Source organism: Crinia signifera, chromosome 2 (assembly GCF_055691185.1).
Source record: "Crinia signifera chromosome 2, ASM5569118v1, whole genome shotgun sequence".
Classification (NCBI taxonomy): Eukaryota; Metazoa; Chordata; class Amphibia; order Anura; family Myobatrachidae; genus Crinia; species Crinia signifera.
The window spans coordinates 79,305,980-79,326,412 of NC_139218.1; the positions used below are offsets into that span (position 1 = coordinate 79,305,980).

The 20,433-nt window shown below is 42.5% G+C and overlaps 1 protein-coding gene across 1 annotated transcript in view; it reads right to left on the reverse strand.

Annotated features, from left to right (window-relative positions):
- Positions 1 to 20,433, reverse strand: part of PHEX (phosphate regulating endopeptidase X-linked) — a 225,173-nt gene that overhangs the window by 120,003 nt on the left and 84,737 nt on the right. Inside the window, exons 7-9 of the mRNA XM_083172463.1 lie at positions 15,076 to 15,192; positions 8,480 to 8,563; positions 6,032 to 6,177 (exon numbers count right to left, since the gene is read on the reverse strand). Of these exons, the coding sequence (XP_083028589.1) occupies positions 6,032 to 6,177; positions 8,480 to 8,563; positions 15,076 to 15,192 (347 nt within the window). The remainder of the gene's footprint in view (positions 1 to 6,031; positions 6,178 to 8,479; positions 8,564 to 15,075; positions 15,193 to 20,433) is intronic.

The following is a 20,433-nucleotide window of genomic DNA, read 5'->3' on the forward strand; positions in this document are numbered from 1 at the left end:
TGGGCATTATGTTGTGTGGCATAATGTGTAAGCGCATCACAATGTGTGGCATAATGTGAAATATGCAGTACTGTGTGCCATAATGTGTAATTGGCATTACTATGTGCCATAATGTATAATGGACATTACAGTGTTATTGGTACTGCTTTTGCGCGTGCCTATGGTGCGCATTCTCCTGGTTCTCACTGTGGTGGTGGGGCAGTCACCAATTCACTTTCTGGCACAGATGGTGTACTGTGTGGCGTATTTTGATATGAGAGTACTATTGTGTGGTCATGCCCCTTCCTTGTGAGATCACAGGGAGGACGCAAATGTAAAGTTTGCAGGAGGGTGCTGAACACCCTAGCACCGGCCCTGACCACAAATGTTTTTTCGAATGCATTTCATCACACAATCGTAGCGCCGTGCTGCCCCCCCTCCCCCCCTCTCCATGCAGCATTTTACCACAATTCGTTGGCCTGTGGGGTGATAGCAAAGCCGACATAATGCAATTGTAATTTAATACTGCTGTTGCTGTGCTGCTTTTCAGGCTCTGAGTGCCAATATTTTCAGTAAGTGCAAGTGTGTGTATGAGGCAGCATTTGTATCTACAGATGGTGCCGTTTTCACTCAGTACAACAATGCGCCAAGATGGGGACGCGCTAGCGTCTCACACGCTTGCGTGTCCCATTGCCTTGAATGTGATGCGCAAGTGTCATGCATGCATGTCCCATTCTCAACTAATGGTGCGCCGAGACAGACAGACACGGTGCATTGTTGGGCTGAATGAAAACGGCTCCAACTGTACTTAAAATAAATTTGTATATATAGTGGGTCATTTTCCCACCTTTAGGGGCAAAGGAATTTTATATAGATAAAGCATCGGCACTCTGGGGCTTGTGCAACTCTTTGTTTTAATAATGTCACATATAATCCAACATTTGTCAAGGTGTTGTTTTCGCTGAGGGCACTTTATTGAATTTTTTCAAAGCATCGCCTTGTCATATTGCTTATATAACAAATATATGCAGCTAACGATCAACCTGATTGACAAAAACTCCCACTACGGACTCTGAGATCCACATATAACGGAGGGATGATGACACAGAGGTTTGGAACTTGAGTGAAGCGCATTCTTCCGGGTATAGCGCTCTCTATGGAACCACCTGTGGAATGCATCCTTCCAGTGACTTGAGCCGTAGAGACGGAAGTGACGTCATCGGGCTGGACATCGGCGCAACGCTGCACCAGGTGAGTGTGATCTTCACTGTTGTAAGCCCTATTTAAGGCAGCTTGTTTTACACTTTGTTATCCCCGACGAAGATTTGAAATGTTGGAATCTACCACAGTTTGGTCTGTTTATTTACTGAAAAACCGTGAGTGCCGTCCTGCTTCCTGCTCCATATTGACGGTTTTCAACTAACAAACAGCCTGGGAAAGTCGGGGTATACTGTAATTTCTGTCAAAAACTGAGTGCTGGCCATATCTCCTCTTCTATAAGGGCGGTAGCCAAGATAGCAACGGAAATAGTGGATCCAATTACAATACCCTCGCATTTTTGAGCAAGCGTTTGGGGGTGGAAACCTGTTGTTTTCTGGTAGTGTCAGAGGAAATGCAGGCATGCCCAGGCTTTTTAAGGGAGGGTGCATGTCATCAGCATAGGCCTAGATCAACTTTTATCTTTCGCAGAGTTGTGGAAGGGTCACACTTACAGTACTCACATCTGCACAGACTGGAAAAATCATTTGATGGTTATTGAATTGTGTATGGATGTGAGAACGAATAGTGGTATTTTTGCAATTCACTCACAGATTTGCACTGGGCGGGTTTTCTTTCTGTCTGGGTGCTGGATAACTACTAGGGTGGCCAATCCTGGGATCGGCGTGATTTGGCCCCAAAAAACGCCAGGATTTCAATCCCGGGATTGGAGTTTCCAATCCCGGGATTTTGGGATCAGGCTGCGCATGAGCAGTCTAATGCCGGGCAGTGTCTGAGCACCCGCTCAGACGCTGCCCAGCTTCTCCCGGTACCCGGGAGAGCAGCACTGCGCAGCTGGACCTCTCAGCATGACTAGATCAGAGGTCATAAGGCCACCCGCCCGGCCAACTGGCCAGCGCGCCAGCCCACCCAGCCAGCAGCATGAACCACCCGCCCCCCCACAAGGCAACCTGGCTCCTGGCAGTATGAAGCTGACCGCCCGGCCACTCGGCAACCAACCCGGCAACCCACCCAGCAACCCGGCAAACCAGCTGCACCTGTAAATGTAAGTAAATGTGGGGCAGCCAGGGCGTTTTTTTTTTTTTTTATTAGGAAAGCCAATCCCGGGATCCTGGGAATCTCGGGATTAAGCATTTTTCAATCCCGAATCCCGGGATTGAAAAAATGCCCCGGGATTGGCTTCCCTAATAATTACTAACAGTCATCTGCAAATCAGCTCAAAATCAGTCCCAAGTCTGCATAAGTCCCCATTTTCTTATACTTTTACAATTTACGTATTATGTTTTACATCTGACTTTTAGATGTGTAAGATACACATTTTTGTCTTCTAAATGGCTAAAAAAAATTAAATGTAAAACAAAACTACAACAGAAATGGGTGTAATTCATTTCAATAGATTTTAATGGTTCAGAATCAAGATATTTTGTGTGTTCCTTTCTTCTGCGATAAGATTAATATTGACTGCATGAAATATCGGTCTAGCGTCTCTTTAAGTGACACTGACCATGAAAAGGTGCGCAGCTATAAATAGAAATCATTTATTTCAGAAATTGCTTGGCAAATACTGTGCTTAACTGTGAAAACATGTTTATGAAAGCAGCGTGAGCTCACATAAAGGTTGCTGAGGAAGAAGCAGCAGACTTTGTGATTTTGTATTGTGTCTCATCCCCTGGATGGCTGGAGCAACATACATTGTTAAGGGAAATAATTCAGCTCTTCACAGGAATTCCACTAATCCTAAATGAAATGTCTTGCGTTGCTGTGAAACGCGTCAGGTTGACATCTGATGAGATTGTGGATTTCTATTAATCTCCTGCTACTGTTAAGTGTCCTATATCCACCTCTTAGAACTGTCACAAGCAACAAATCATAAATTGTTCAAGGGAAAGAGGATTGTGTTTAATAATAATATGAAGTTTTATTTCATTTATAAATTGTAGGAGCTTTTTTTTTTCTCTACTTTTCCCTGTGAATGCGCAACAAAAATACATATACATTCAACTCTTTATAGCATGGGTCTTCAAACTGTGGCCCTCCAGATGTTGTGAAACTACATGTTCCAACATGCATTGCCACATTTTTTCCTATAAGAGCATGCCAAAACTGTCAGGGCATGCTGGGACATTTAGGTCCACAACATCTGGAGGGCCACAGTTTGAAGACCCATGCTTATAGTTTTCATTGACTTGCATCACCTGTGCCTATTAAAGCAGAAATGGTGAAGAAGGGTTGGTGGTGTTTTCGTGGATTAGGAGCGGGACTTTGAGTCAGCCACCTTGTTCCCGCCCCCGACCAGGAGATTCGGCAAGTATGCAGTAGCTCTAAAATGAATTTTTGCACATCTACAGTATATACTAACATTGCCTTTTTGTTTTTTGTTGTTTTCTCTTTGTCTCTCTCACTCACACACACACATCATATTTCACAACTGTTCCGCTTATCGCGGGGACGTCCCATTTTTTTAGGACATTCCCACATCCCTCCCGTGGCCGGCAGTGTCCCACAGCCGGAGGGGCAGTTGGGAGTCCTTCCCTGTCGTCCGTGAATAGACGCATGCGCACAGCATCTATTCTTGCAGCCAGGGGGGCTGGGGCATAGCCAGCAGCTCACGGAGTTGCTGGGCATGCCCACACAACGGCAAAAATGGGCATGACCTCATGGCAGCATTGCGGGTACAGACCGCACCCCATTTTCTGTAGGGCACACCCCAAAGAAATTGGCGCACACCTGCGGCATGCAAGTGTCCTGTCGGACTGACTTCAAATGTTGGGAGGTATGCACACACACACACACATACATATGCAAATCCAGGGGGTATGCTGGGTAATGTCCCTCCATACCATCTGGCTAATCTCTTCCTAAATTCCATTCTGCTACTCTGTAAATTTACTGTAGTTTAGATTTTATTCAGTCTCAACTTCTGGGGGGGGGGGGGGTTGTTTTTTGCCGCAAGCTTGTTTTATCTATCCTATGTCTGACTTGAGGCACTCTGTGGTAATGGCGCTGAAGCAGGGGCTGGAATGGACATTGAATTGCAGGAAGCAGGAGTGAATGCAGATAAGTGGATGTGTAGTAATAATTCAACAAGGACATATTCTGTGGGTTTAGTCTGAAGTAAAGATACCCTGGTTACTGGCTTATGTCACCTCTAACCCTGGTGTAAGTGTAAAGGTGATAATCATGGCTGCATGCTAATTAGAAGCTGATTGACTGTATTGGGCAACTGTACTTATTAGGCTTGATACATTTCACCCAAATGTTAATATTAGAATCCTAGTTTAATTTCTGAACCATAGTAATGTCCTATTTCACATTGTGGGCGGGATGCTATATAGCAGAAATGCGGTAAAAACCCCGTTTTCGGGGTTTCTACCGCATTTCTATATGCTATATGGCGCCTCCGCAGTGTCAGCGCTGCGGAGGGAATCGCCAGCTAAAGCTGGCGAATCCCTGCAGAAGCCTATGAGCTTCTTACCGCAGCGCTGTTTGAGGGATCCGTCACGGATCCCTCCCAGCGTGCCCTGCGGCCGGCGCCGGGGTCTGCGCATGCGCAGATGGACTCCCGGGTCACAGACCCGGAAGTCCAGTGCCGGCACCGCATCGCAAGGGACAGCTCTTACCGCAAGAGCTGTCCCTTGCATGAATAACGGCATATGTTATAGCATATGCCGTTATTAAAAATGCGATGTCCGGCGAAGGGGGGCCGCGGATGTTATAACATCCCGCCCTATGTCACATTGAATGGCTGTTAGTCCACATATTGCAACCCCGTAACCCCAAATCACACAGTTCCCCAAATCACATGATGTCATTCATATTATGCCACATACCAGTGCCACCAATTCATATAATGCCAAACTATATTGCCTTTAATTCATATTGTGCCACATAACAGTGTCCTCCTGTTCATTTATTACCACATTACAATGAGCAGGTGCATGGGCATAAGTAGATACAGTATACAGCACCAAAGCAAAGGTTTTTAAGTGCCTACTATTTATGTACCAATGAAAAAATGTATATACAGTAACACAGTATATTATCAGGGCAGATGGGCCCCATAGCAGCTGCAGTATGGTATATATGTACTTCTATATACAGGTTGAGTATCCCGTATCCAAAATGCTCGGGACCAGGAGAATTTTGGATAACGGATTATTCCGTATTTCGGAATATTTTAATATTTCAATGATGTATTTTGAAGTATCTTGCATTTATGCTGTATAAACACATAATATACACACAAATATATTTTATTACCACATAAAATACACACAAACATATTTTAATTGTTCAAAAAACAAGGTTTCAAAACGTGAAACAAAATGTGTGTACTATCTCAGCACTGAATTTGAATGCCAAGCAATCATTGTCTTGCTCATATATAGTGCCAGTTACATATCATGTCCCCAGTGATGCTGTTACATATGTCCCCAGTGAGTTTTTAGAAAAAAAAAAAAAATGTCACTTTCTGGAATGTCCGTATTTCGGAATAATTCGGATAACGGATATTCGGATACGGGATACTCGACCTGTAATGTGTTTCCATGGTGTACTGGAATTTTCAGTATTTTCATTACTGATGAAGAAGCCACACCTCCAGCTACAACTCTATATCAGCCATGTACAGCAAGAAAAGGGAGCCACAGGGAGGGGGAGGGAGTCACTGCTCACGATTTGCATTCTAGAATCAATCTGAGTAGCTGGCAGGGATGCAACTTTTTTCAAACACATTTAGTATATTTGCCTCCACTACTGAATAGTGTGCATTACATTTAGGTGACAGTGATAATATACTGTAGACCTGTATATGGTAGGTCACATCAACCATTACCTTTTGTCCTCAGACTCTAGAATCCTGAACAGATCTTTAAAATATTGTGGTACTCGAACAATAACAGGTTCTGAAGAATCGATATCTTTATGCTCAGGGTAAAGTTTGAGGTCAATGACTTTCTTCAGGAAGTTTAACCAATCAAACTGTAAAAACAAATAAAATACACATTTGTATATATATAGATTCTGTGGTTGGGCGGCACTCTACTTTATAATAAAGAAATATATATATATATACACAGTATACATGTATGTTGATAATTCACTGGGAGATCATCTCATCCAGTGTCATATACAACCTGACTACCAGACAAAGCAACAGTGGTATGTACTACAACCCAAAAGGTTGAGGCTAAGGAAGCACCAAAGGAAGCACCTAAAGAGTAAGCTACACTGATTGGACAATCCTATTTTCTGTGGGGTGCCTTTTGTCAAAGACTCAGTAGAGGCACCCCACATAAACTAGGATTGTCCAATCAATGTAGCCTACTGCCTAGCAACATGCCACCGAGGAGCAAAAAATATGTTTTTAGGGTAGTGACGCGGCCTTTCGGTGCACCGTCCGAATAACACCGGCATGCCCAGATATTTCTGGGGTGGACTGCGGCCAGAAACATGGCGGACCAGTGACCAACTCCGCAGATATGCTGTGCAGCCAGGGTAATAACCTTAGCATGCAAGAACTTTGCTGTATAGTAAGTGTCGTAAGTGTTTGCATGCTAGCGATGCAATTGCAAAACTTCCTATCGCATTGCGAGGAGGGACCATGCAGACGGCCTTACACTGTTCTGGCCAGTCTCCTGCCTGCTGCAACTGGGAGTTGTAGTTTTGTGATTAGTAGCATAATTCACATTACATGGAAATAGTAGTCATACAGTGGATCACTGAACAAGTATATTCCATTTCACACATTGAGCCTAATTAATTTTAGTATTGATGGTTTACTGTACTTACAAATCCGATGGTGTTGGGTCTGCATAGATGTAAGAACCATTTTGTGCATGTACAGAAAGGGTATTGCGATATCACTCACAGCTGCAGTATGATTCTCATGCTTCAGAGTTTATAAGGTGGACTAAGGGCAAGACCTGTACTGTTCTACAGAATGGAAGTGAGTTTCTCCCATTTTGTAGACATGATGGGTCCAGGGACTGCATTGTCAGAGGCAGACGTAATTGACCTGGATGTGCAGATTTGATGGCCAGCCTGAGTAAGCTTCAGCTTATACAGGTTAACCAGGTTTCAGAAACATTACGTTTTGCAACGAATGCTCTCAATGGAATTCAGATTTTGTAAATGCATGCAGGATGCAAGCATAAGGTTGTCATGTCAATAGTCAACACAGGAAAAAGGAAAAGGTAGACATGAGTTTTTATAAATAAAAAAAAAAAAAACACTTTTTTTTTTTACAAGTGGGAGAATATAACAGTGTACAGAGCGCAGCAAGGCACCGTGCCGGAAGCACGGTGAGCGCAGTGAGCCAAGCCAGGGGAAGCAATACACTATATGGTGCCCATGCCAACAAATGTCGACATAGACACCAAAACCCATGAAAAACTTGCGTCAACATTCCTGTGTTGACCATTTTTATGTTCACATTTTCAGTAACCCTAGGCCCCCCTCTCTGAAAGGGTTTGCCTTCAACAGCCACGGATTGGATCTGTTATAGATCCTATCCATGGCTCTTCTCTCGCCATTGACCGCCGTCAGTGGGCCGGTCGGCATTGGGGGAGCAGGTAACACATGGGCGGCCGAGGCAGCAAAACACCTGCTGCAGCCTGCCCTAACATCAGTGGCTGGGTCCCTCACTCCTTTCCTGCAGCCTGTGTGCCCTCCACTCCCACAAATTTACATAGTGGAGAAATCAGGTGACACGGCCTGGCGCTGCAGCCGTCGCCAGGAGTGGATGGTGCTAAGGCTGCAGGAAAGGAGACTGGGACCCAGCCGCAAACGTTAGGGCAGGCTGCAGCAGGTGATATGCAGCCTTGGCCACCCGTCATCAGCAGGAACTGGCGGACAGCGTTGGGGAGGTGGCGGGGACCAATGGAGAGCTCCGTCTGAAGGGAACGCGCAAGCATCTCGTGCACGCGTATCCTCTTCCAGTGGCTGGCGGTTGGCGATCCGACCACCAGACCCCCACTAAACGAGAGCAGCTCCATCTGTAAAACATATTACTTAAACAGTAGAGATGGGCCCCATAGCAGCTGCACCTATGGTAGTTACGCCCTTGAGTACAGAAGAGGCTTCTGGAAAAAGTTAGTGAAATTTTATATTCATCAATATAGGCTAATATTAACAAAGTCATTATTTTAAGTGTAATATTAGCTACATTTTCTATACTATTTGAGATATAATAATGTGCAGCAGTGCTTTACCTGCCATTTAAAATGTGTCAAGAATAATAATGAATACAATTCTGTGAGTATTTAGTACTGTAGAAACATACCTGTGGAATCATAGTACTCAGCTCTGATATATTCATCTTGTTATATAAAGATTCACTCGTTCTGTTGTCATGGGGTATGGTAATCTAGAAAAAAATGCCACAAGATCAAACCCTGATGACTGCTCAGTAATTAATCAGTATATAGGAGTTTACTACTATATAGCAGGCATTTTAGTTTGTGTATTAAAAATACAACATACACCATCAAAAAATAAGATAAAAAAGCCAATATTTTCTGCTAGAGGATGAGATGCGCTAAGCCTTGAAAAGTGATAAAATGGAGAGTGATAAACCACCAACCAATCATCTCCTACCTGTTATTTTTCAAACAAAATCTGTGACATGGCAGTTAGGGGCTGATTGGCTGCTGGTTTATCATTTTATCACTTTTCAAACTTAGTACATCTGGCCCTAAATGACCAATCGATACTGCTCATGCACATACTGTATAATAAAGTTGGAAGGCAACCTTTCTCTATTTTATCTGCTCAGGTGCTTTACAAATGGTGGTTGTCATTGATGTACAGAAAAATAATAACTCCAGGGACTTGTTAGTAAACAAAAACAAAAGTCTGCATTTCCTGCACCTATGGTAGGTCAGCACTATTCTCATAACACTGTGTGCCACTAATACTTTGTGCACAGTACCTGAGAGCAACTGGATCACAGTGATGCACTACACTAAGCAACACATGGTGCTGCTCCTTAATGTGATTTGTTTGCATAATGGAATGATCATTTCTCAAGGCTCATCCTGTTCGCAGCAGCAGAATTGAAGTACTGTAGGAATTGCTTTAAACACTGACTTCATCCTCCAAAATAGGTACATGTAGGTGCAGGATCTTGGACCACAAGAGAATATAGTGCCAACAGACGTATGTGCAGTATTTTGTCATGTATTCTATGAAATCAGTATTAGAAACAGTTTCAATTTAATATTCTACTGTATGTCAAAATAAAATTAGCTAGTGAAGAAGCCTTTAAAATCAGAGATAATGCACACTGAAACCATGCACCAGGCAAGCTTCCATAATAATATGTGCAAAATCTGAAGAGCTATAAGGCCCTTTAATCACAATTATATTTACCCAAATCCAAATTTTTAGAAGGTTTAATTTCCTTCTATGAAGTGCAGGGTTTAAAATGGTCCTTGAGAGGTGGTGGAACTCATTTTACTTCTCCCACCAATCCTCTTTACCTCTCCCCATAATGCGGAGCCCAGGACCAGTGCCAAGGTTTTCGGCAACCCCTGCAACTACAAAATTTGTATCCTACCTCCCACGTTTTATAAAGAGGGAGTGGTCTCACAATGAAGGAACATGGCCATACAATAGTACCTCCAATTCAAATTACCCCACACAGTTGCACAATCATATTCACATTTTTCTCATATCACAGCATGTAGTGCCCATTATTTAAGTTACACTACACAGTAGTACTCTTTATACATGTATGCCACACAGTATTGTCCCTTACACATAATGTCCACAGTAGTATTGCTGCTTATACACATAATACCTACAGTAAGGGAGCCTTATACATATATATCTCTGTCCATCAAGCAGCTCACCGACCGCCCATTCCCTACAGCAGCTTCCACTCCTCTCTGTGTCCCCCCAACTTTCTCTCACCTTGTCTTCAGCATGCATAAATCCCACTCCTCAGTGGCACTTCTTCACTTCAGTGGTGGGGACAGCTTGATATCACATACGCTGTGCTAATAAGGGAAGCCACTGGTACAGGCTTTTCTGCTGGAATTACTGTGCAGGGCTGTAGTGTGGGTGGAACTGAGTTCCACCCCATTACCCCTCACTTTAACCCATGGTTACTTATAAATAGAAGACACAGAAAGATTGTAACAGGTGGTTATTTCTGATTTAAAAGACTAAATGACCAACAAAAGATTCATACTTTCTGGTAGCCAAGCTATGGCCCTCCAGCTGTTGTGAAACTACAAGTCCCATCATGCATTACCACAGTTTTGCTATTAGGGAATGCTAAAACTATGGCAAGGCATGCTGGGATGGGTAGTTTCACAACAGCTGGAAGGCCACCATTTGGTCATGCCTGCATCACATAAAAACGTATCTGAAAATGGAATGCATTGAGTCCAGTGTCCTAATACTCCATCATGGTGCTAAACCTGCCTGCTTTATTCAATGTTTTTAGTGCAAACGCCACTGAAATTCCAAACAGGAGCAGAAATATAAGTTTCCAGTTTAATGTGTATGCATTTGACATACAATTTTACTGAAATTACATTGTTCAAACACTAATGAAATCCCAATTGAATGCTTACCAGCCATGCTACTAGTACTGTTAATCTCCCCTTGCTATGAACTAAATTATTTTATAATGTTTTATTATTAAAGTAAAATATCTCTAGAAATAAACCATCAAAGGAATATAAAATGAGCTTTTCTCATATAGTAATTTATGAGTAGAATTATTTCTGCCATATGAATTATACAGCACAGATGTAGACCTTATAGCCAGAACATGCATACTAAAATTGTTCTGGGACTTCAAAATAACCTATTACATTTTAGAAATGCACCATTGTGTCTTATTTGAACTAACTGTATATGGAGCTGTGATTTAAACATGGTTTTCTCCTAAAGCAGGAAGAGTCAGGGTAATTGGGGATTCATTTGAGAATCATAAACAGAACATAAGAATGCACTTACAGGCATATACTATATGATTTAATTCTTGCGACAGAAGAGTTACACTTAGTTCAATCCATTTTTGCTGAATGACCTCTAAGTAATGTCTTTTTGCATGCTCTCAGCAGAACGGCTTTTCACATTGAATTAGCATCATCCAGAATATGTCTTAATGACTTTAAAAACCAGTTAAAAATATGATTGCAGTAAACATGGTGCTTTTAAAAAAAAAAATCCATATCATCAGCTCTATTCCCCATTCCCTACCTCCCACTTCTCACATATATGATGAAACACTTGACCACTGAAATTATACCAAAAGCAGGGCCGTCTTAACAGGATTGTAGGCCCCGGACAAAGCAATGCATTTAGGGCCCCTCCTCACCCATTCCTGGGGGAAAAAACATTTTTAAACAAATAAATGCATCACACACCTCTCCTGAGGTCTCACGCCATCACTACACTTGCTTCCACACCGTAAATGGCTGCCAGCACTCTGATTGGTAAATAGCTCCAGCCATCCACCAATCAGCATGCCATTCACTGTCTGGCTGCAGGCTGGGAAGCAGAAAGAGAATTCTGCCTGGCTGCTCTGTTTGTGTGTGATTAACAATCATGATGACCGGGCTGCATTCTCTACCGCCTGCCAAGAAGTTCAGGAGGAAGATGGCCACAACCCAATCTGCCCCAGATCAATGGCCACAAGAATTGGGGGGCCCTTGGCAGCTGTCCGTTGATCCCATATGTTAAGATGGCCCTGACCAAAAGTATGATATTTTATGTATCTACTTTACAGTATTACTATCTCTGTTCAGCCTCTGCATAAACTGAACTGAACTGTCATTATGGCTGCCATCTCTACTCTGCTTATGGGCTCCATATTTGTTCAGCTGCCCACTAACCCTAAATGTGATTTCTGTTGCAATCTATGTTTGCGCATTTGACCCAGTGATCCCAAAGACCAACCTTCTATACATGGTGTCAGTGCTGCAGAGACTGTCAGTCTCAGTCAGAGGGTGGTAAAGTAGTCTACACTTCCTCCATTCGGTTGTTATTCCCCACTCACAATAACTTTTGTCAGCTTGTAGATGTATATTGTGTGTTGCATCATTGCTTTCCACTTGTCATACAGGACATTTGGCAGTAGCTATTGTTTTTGACTTCCAGGTAGTAAAGACACACTACAGCAGCTCTCCAGAGTCCTGTTTAGATTTGCACACAGACCACTTTCCAAAGTTAATCCGCATTCATCTGCAACTTTATACATCATTCCACCATGCATCCACTTTCTTTTCCTTTTCTATATCTCACAGTTACTATCAACACATTTCTCTTTAAACTCCCCTACTCTGTGTTTCCCTTCCCTAAAATTGTTTTCTCTTCATTACTTCCCTCAATGCTTGTCTAACCAGCGCACTGCATTTTCTACACCATCACCCTCATTGGTCTACATAAGTACAATCAGACCTCACACCCACAAATCATCCTCACCTCTGATCTTGTATACAATGCTCCATCTCATGGCTTTTTCTAACCCTGCAGTCTGTGTAAACAATACTATCTGATCACGCTCCTTGTTCTACTGTACCAAAACAATTTCTGTTCACTTCCCAAATTCCCAAATGTATCCACATATATTTGTGACTCCCCCTCCTCTCTTATGTACACTATAGAAACACAAAATCTGTTTGTAGAAAACTCGCCTCCAGCCATAGGGCGGGATGTATTAAAATACATTGCCGCCCTTCGCGCCCCCCCCCGCCGTGATGCCGCCGCATATGTACTAACATATGCGGCTGGCATCGCGATGCGGTGACGGAGGCCCCCGCGATACCTGGAATGTGGTGTGCGGGGGGTCTCCGTCACCTCTCTGCCCCCTCCTGCATCCCTCACGCCGGGGACAGCTAAGCAAGCTGTCCCCGGCGCCTCCTCCTCCCCCCTGCAGCCGGAAGGACGTCTGGCTGCGTCACTAGGTGGAGGAAGGTGTTACCTTCCAGGTCCAGGAGGACCTGGACCAGGTAAGAGAGGGAGGGGGAGAGGGGGGGTCGGCGGGTTTTTCGGCGGAGGCGTCGGGCAGCGAAAAGAAGCCCATAGGCTTCTATAGGGTATCGCCACCCAAAGGTGGCGATACCCTACACTGCGGTGACGTGGCGGCCGGGTAATAGTACATAGGAAAATGCGGTAAAACGGGGGGTTTACCGCATTTTCCCTTTAGTACATCTCGCCCATAATCTATTCATTTACAAATCCATCAATCTTATCACTATTACAGAAACCCTGCACCTCTATAAACCCTTAAGAAAGCTCACTAAGCTGAACGCAGTGCACAGAATACATTTAGTTAAGACATTTGCCATATTCAAAACTGAGAAATGATACCACTGCCCTGGAACACTGCATGGGTTTAAAATCAATTCTGTCCAAATAGTATTTGCAGTCTAACAACTACTTTCACATCAGCGGAGGAGACCAGGAATATCTTAGGGCAAGAATGAGGCTTCACATAATGCACCAAGGTGTTTCATCACCTTAAAAGTGCCACTGAGGGGAAAGGGGTGCACTTATTTTTTTATTTGTGCCATATGACGTGACTTGGATCCTCCACAATGGACTTTCATACTTCTTTCCTAAATTTAGTGTCGTATTCAAATAGTAGCCCCATAGAAAGCTGTTTGTAGTATTCTAGGCACTAGGATTATTGTTTCTGTCACAAAGGAATTGATACAATGCTGATCATTAAGCAAAATACCCGGTGTGAAGGATGGCACTACCCACTCATATCAGACTCATAACTTTTGTTTTTCACAAATCAGCAGCTGTGCCAAATGCGGACACCAGTGTCCAGGCTACCCATACACCAACATTTTATTGCATTAGTAATATGACTGTGATGTATATTTTTGGAAAGGTCTTTGGCAAGATGCATGATGTCCCTGTTGCGTGCAATACACTGAGTATAGGTGAAGACATCTGTATCAGACCTATGTCTTATATAATTTCTTTGGCCACTACAGGATGCTATAAACATAAAGCTAACATTTCCCATGGAAAGTGCACACTCCACCTGTAGCATTAACTTCCGCAACAGTATCAAAACAGACTGTAACAATCTCAAGGCATTCTCAAACCATTGGCGTATACTTTGCACCTGACTACGTATACTGGACATAGCAAGCGCTCCAAAACTTATTACAAGTTTATGATACAGTATTGAGAATACCATGAAATGCTTTGTAATAATATTAATTAAAATTTTCTTTTGGCTTTATTAAGTATGTTGCCTGTAGCCATACATATAACATACTAATACTTTATGTAGCAATACAAGCATTATTTTAACCCCATTCACATGCACCCAATTTTTCACTGATTCATTATTTTCCCTGATTCATTATTGATGTGTAACTTGGAAGCTAAATGTTACATTTACTTTGATTGGCGTTCTAGATGAGTTGAAGATGAGATGTTGCTCATGGCAACCCATCAGATTATATTATCTTTTAGAACGTGGTAAATAAATAAGAAGTAGAATCTGAGATTCTGCAGCAATCCCATCTTAGTAAACTTATCCCCAAGTGTCTAGTATTGCAGCATGAACTTCGCCCTTCATCCTCTGCATATATTCTTCCTGTGTGAAATGGCCACTGAAATCACAAGGAATGGACTACATGTAATCCAAAGCTCTTAAGATCCATGTATGAGATCCGAAAAGCAAACTTGGCAGGATGACCCCAACCAGGACTCAACTCGAAACCCCAAAGTTTGGATGTATCCAGTTTTCAGCAAAAACCTGACCACTCATCCCTACTCTGTTTATGTGTTATTTAACTGTCCAGTGCTGCAGATAATTGTGACACTTACAACTGAGTGTTAAGAAAACTTATAATAACAAAGCTTAGTTTTCATTAAGTACATGTTGTTATTACTTACCAGAGCCAATTTAGTTTCCAAATCAATCAATGATTTCATATCAGATTCTGCTCTTGTCTTATTGGCCCCAAGCAAAACGGACACATCAACCATGAAGTGATATAGTGCCTCTCTTTGCTGCAGAAAGGAGGAAAGAAGAATACTTTATTATTGTTACCAGACTTTCAAAGTTAAGCACTACAAACTAACAGACCCTCCACATTTTGTAAATACTAGTCCATTGCCATTTCTTACTTTCATAGCTCAGGATTGTGAAATGGCGAAGAGTACTACTCGGGGAAACTGCGTACATCCAGGACATGTTCTGCTCATGTGCAGGCCAGGTCCTGTGATTGCATTACTCTTATGCTAATGATCGACAGGCAGAGATGTTCGCAGGGATTGTAGGGTTCTCTGGCCTTCGGGAAAATGGGGCATGTCGCCATGATTTCCTGATTTTTTTTTTATATATAAAGTTATTTAACATTATATTAAAAACGAAAGATACCTTGATATATGGCCCACTGCACCATAGTTGGTGAGTGAGGTACGCCACCAAAGGAAATACACCCATATAAAACCTTGTTACATTATAGAAAGGATCTACACATTGTTGTTTATATTTATCTTTTCATATGACTGGAGTATACCTCTGATTGGACAACCAATACACCATCTGGATTGAAGCAAACAACAACATTCCCGAAAAGGAACAAAGAAACCTTTACAGGTTTGAAAATCTACATCTCTCGAGTAAGTTGGGTACTCCCCCTACTATACCACTTGCCGCACCTGAATCGCACTTACTAATTTTTGTGATATTTAACTATAAACTTATTTTTTATTTTCACTCTATGTACACCTCTCAACATTATTGAGAAACACTTTCACACGGGATCTCTTCCAAAAGGAAAGAAATCATCCAGATTCACGAATTGACTTTGGACTTAATCTACCTACACAGGTTTTATGTGAAGTGCGCCTTGTGAGAAGTATCTTCCAAATCTTTTCTATACACTTATCTTTATGTCTTTTGAATCCCCAGAGACCCTCTCAGACATAATTTTGGGGACCACTGATTATCAGAATAATAACAGTGATATTAAACATTGATTTCACACTACCATAAAAAAAATATATACCGTATATATTCGCGGTCTACCATACTTATTGTGCTTTACTTATGATTGAAATTTGATTGGTTACCAAGTATATTGTTCATTGGTAAAGGATATTGCCTTTTATTGATTATAACCATTCCTATATATCTCACATAAAGGATTATATATTTTTTTTATGTATACATGTTCTGTATGTCATATGTGTGTGTTTGCTTTATTATGATGACATTTTCATATTAATTCTATTTTAAAGATACAAATAAATGTTACATTTTAAATAAGTGTGCCCCCAAACAAAGACAGTGCTTTCTTCTTTACCTTTTCATACAAGATATATACTGTACAAATATGTAATATAGATTTATATATATATATACAGTAGAGATGTGCAGGTTCGGATTTACTGGGATTTACACGGAAGTCAAAACTGTATCTTATTGGCTATCGGCTCTCACATGTGACAGCCGATAGCGAATAACTAAATCCGGGTAAATCCGAGTAAATCCGAACCTGCACATCTCTTATTAAAAGATATTATAGAGTGCGCTAGATGCAAGAATTAAAACTAAACCTAAAAATACCACCCAGCAGATTATAATACAATAAGAAGATGACACTATTATGTCATAATAAAAGATGCCAAAGGCAATATTTCCTTCAAATGTCCAATATCAGCATATGATCACATAAGACGCAGGATCCACTTTGCAATAAAGCTGTTTATTCCAACAAAAACCCAATGTGTTTCGTTGGAGTGGAGTGAGCTACACCTCCTACTGTGGTTACCCCTTATACTGTGAAGCATACCCCATTCTAAAGAGGGGAACTCTATCTGCAATTGTTTTCAACTTTGCTCAAATAGTTGATCTACTACATGAAATTGATTTAATTTTAGGAATTTTTTCTTTAAAGAATACTCTCCAATATCCAGATTTTGTTTTTATGACCATTTTTTGCCATGCCCCTGATGAAGTAGCTTGATGAAACGCATTGGGTTTTTGTTTGAATAAACAGCTTTACTGCAAAATGGATCCTCCGTCTTATGTGATCAGATGCTGATATTAGACATTTGAAGGAGATATTGTCTTTGACATCTTTTATTATGACATAATAGTGTAATCTTCTTTTTGAATTATAATCTGCCAGGTGGTATTTTTAGGTTTAGTTTTAATTCTAGCATCTAGTGCACTCTATAATATATTTTACTGTACTTTCCCCAACCCTTCACTAACAGGAGGGGTTATTAGAGGTGCTGCTGTCCTATTCACAGCGCAAGACTGAGACCAATACTCTAGTTATATATATTGCAATACTACTTACTAGAACATTCCAATGAGAACTACGTGAGGTAAAAAACTAGCCATACAAGAAAAATACACGCATAACATTTTTCCCATATAATACTACTGATTACCATATAAAACTTCCATAGTTTTTTTTTTTTAAAACAAAGGCCATTTATCAGCTATAAAGGAGTATCCGAATGACTCATGCTAAGCTACAATGAACAAATGCAATCAGATAGAATGACTGGTGATTTTATACAATCATGAGGTTTGAAAGTTAATGTTGATTACAATGACTGGAAGTGCAGAAAATGTCAGCTAACATTAATCATTACCTCTAATAAATTAACTACAGTACATTTCCAATGGAAGACAGATTTTGTTATATGCCGAGGTGATTTTTTAAGTTGCTTTGTATTACCTTAACCATGCTTGCCTACTTTTAAATTCTCCCCTCCTGGAGAAGCCCGGAGTGAAGACTGTCAGCAGCACTATGGGGGGGGACAATTTGCTGGTCCTCGGGGAGGGGGCGGGGCTAAAATGATGCAGTTTGCATCTTTTGCCCTTCCCTGCCCCCGAAAAGCCGGGAATCACGGTAATTTAATGCTGCATCCTGGAAAATGTGTGTGTGTGTGGGGGGGGGGGGGCGGTCTGGTGGTATATAAAATATATATGACTTTATGCCCTTTATAATACTGGCCCATACTTACCTATTTTTTTTCCACTCCAGGAGAAGTCCAGAGAGGAGATGCTCATCTACACTTCAGGGAACTGGTACAGAGCCTAAGGCCATCAAACCCCATTCCCATTACAGCCAAATGCCATGATTCACATGTCTATGAGGAGGGGGTGTAGCTAAAATTATGCATCATTTGTCATGAGCCCCCACAGTGGCTCATTCTTCCTTTGATTATACTTGGCAGTTTCTTTGAGCTTCCAAGAGTCTATTTCTAGTAATGGACTCTCTGGTGGCCTCCGGTGGTGAGTCTGTGCCTTTGCAACTCAATCCTGTATGTGTTGCTCTGTCTGTTAATTAGCTTGTTATCTCTGGCAGCATTAGAACTGGGGGGCTAGGCTTGATCTTTCCCAGGTAATTGGATTCCTTTTAAGGGATTCAAGGGTAGATTTATTAAGCTCGGTGAAGTAATAAAGTGTCTGTTTTTTATCACCGGCCAATCCGCTCCTACCTGTCATTTTTCAAACCAAGCCTGTAACTTCACAGTTAGTTGCTGATTCGCCGGTGATAAAAACCAGACACTTTATTACTTCACCGAATTTAATAAATCTGCCCCTCAGTCCAGCACAGCCCCACAAGGTGATAGTTCTAGCTTCTGCTACAGTTATCCACCTGCCTCTGGTCAGTTTGTTCCTGGTTCCTGTTTGTCTTGGTCCTTTCCTGGAGTTTCCACTTAACAGTGTCAGTTTATAGCTATCTTCCAGCCTGCTCTCAACTCCTTACTGGCTCCTGTTAGTTCCTGGTGCCCTGTCTCCTGGATGTTCCTAACCAGCCCAGCTGCTCCTTATACAGGTGCTGTAAGTTCTCCATTTTGAGACCTAGTTGTAGTAGTTTGTTTATTTATAAGGCGCCACAAAGTGTCCGCAGCGCCGTACATAGCAAACAAAAAACAAATTACAAGGTAACGTACAGGGTGTGTTAATAAAATACAGCATAAGTAGGGCTATACTGTAGCTGGTAGAAATAAAATCAGCATCAGTTCTGAAGTAGGTGTCAAAATTGCAGAGGAGACTGAAGAAGAAGTAAAGGAAGGGAAGAACAGGGCAGGAGCACTGGTGAGGTAAAGAGGTGGGGTGAGTACGTGAGGAAGGAGGGCCCTACTCATAAGAGTTAACAGACTAAAAGGAGGTGGGTGGACGAATGAAAAACAATAGGATAAGTAGGAACGGATGGTAACAGATGGAGGGGTAGTGTAGGCAGGATAGGAGGAGCGAAAGAGGTTAGGAGGAGAAGGGATAGGCTAGTCGGAAGAAGTGGGTTTTTGAGGGAGCGCTTGAAGGAGGTAAGGGAATCAGAAAGCCTGATGGGTGGCGGGAGGTTGTTCCAGTGCAGGGGGGGCAGCGCGAGAGAAGTCTTGGACACAGGAGTGGGAGGAGGTGATTAGTTGAGAGGTCAGGCGACGGTCGGCGGTGGAGCGAAGAGGACGGGAGGGAGTGTGGATAGAGATCAGTGAAGAGAGGTAAGGAGCGGGGGAGGAAGAGAGAGCCTTGTAGGTGGTGGTGAGGAATTTAAAGAGAACTCAGAAAGGAATGGGGAGCCAGTGAAGAGATAGACAGAGGAGGGAGGCAGAGGTAGAGCGGCGGAAGAGGAAGATGAGCCTAGCAGCGGTGTTAAGGATGGATTGGAGAGGGGTGAGCGGTAGCCCGGAGAGAAGGATGTTGCAGTAGACCTAGTTACTTCTCTCGGTTCCTGGTTTATCTCTTGTTACCATCTAGGCCCGGCCATTTGTTTGTTAAACCTCTGGTGCTATCAGAGAGGACCTTCATCGTCTCCCTGCGCTAGCCACACTTTATAAAATCAACTCGACGCCGACGTGGATAGTGGGGGTATGAAAATGTCGTAGGACGCGTACCGCCGCCCCTCATGGGCTCGCTGCGCTCGCCACGCTTCAGGTTGGTGTGGATAGTGGAATTAACAAGGTCGACAGCTGTTACATTGACTAGTGTCATTGTGAACAGGTGTACCCCTAGACCCTACTAAATTTAGACGCTTTAGCGTCTAAATTTAGATGCCCCATCTTAGCGGTTTGCAGGGAGTCTGGATTTAGACGTCTAAATTGCCGGGGTGTCCAGTTCAGGGAGTCTGGATTTAGACGCTTTAGCATCTAAATTGCCGGGTTGTCAGTGGTGCGCAGGAGTCTGGATTTAGACGCTTTAGCGTCTAAATTGCCGGGTTGTCAGCGGTGCGCAGGACTGCCTATTTTACTGTGGAACTACAAGTACCACAGTGACCTGTC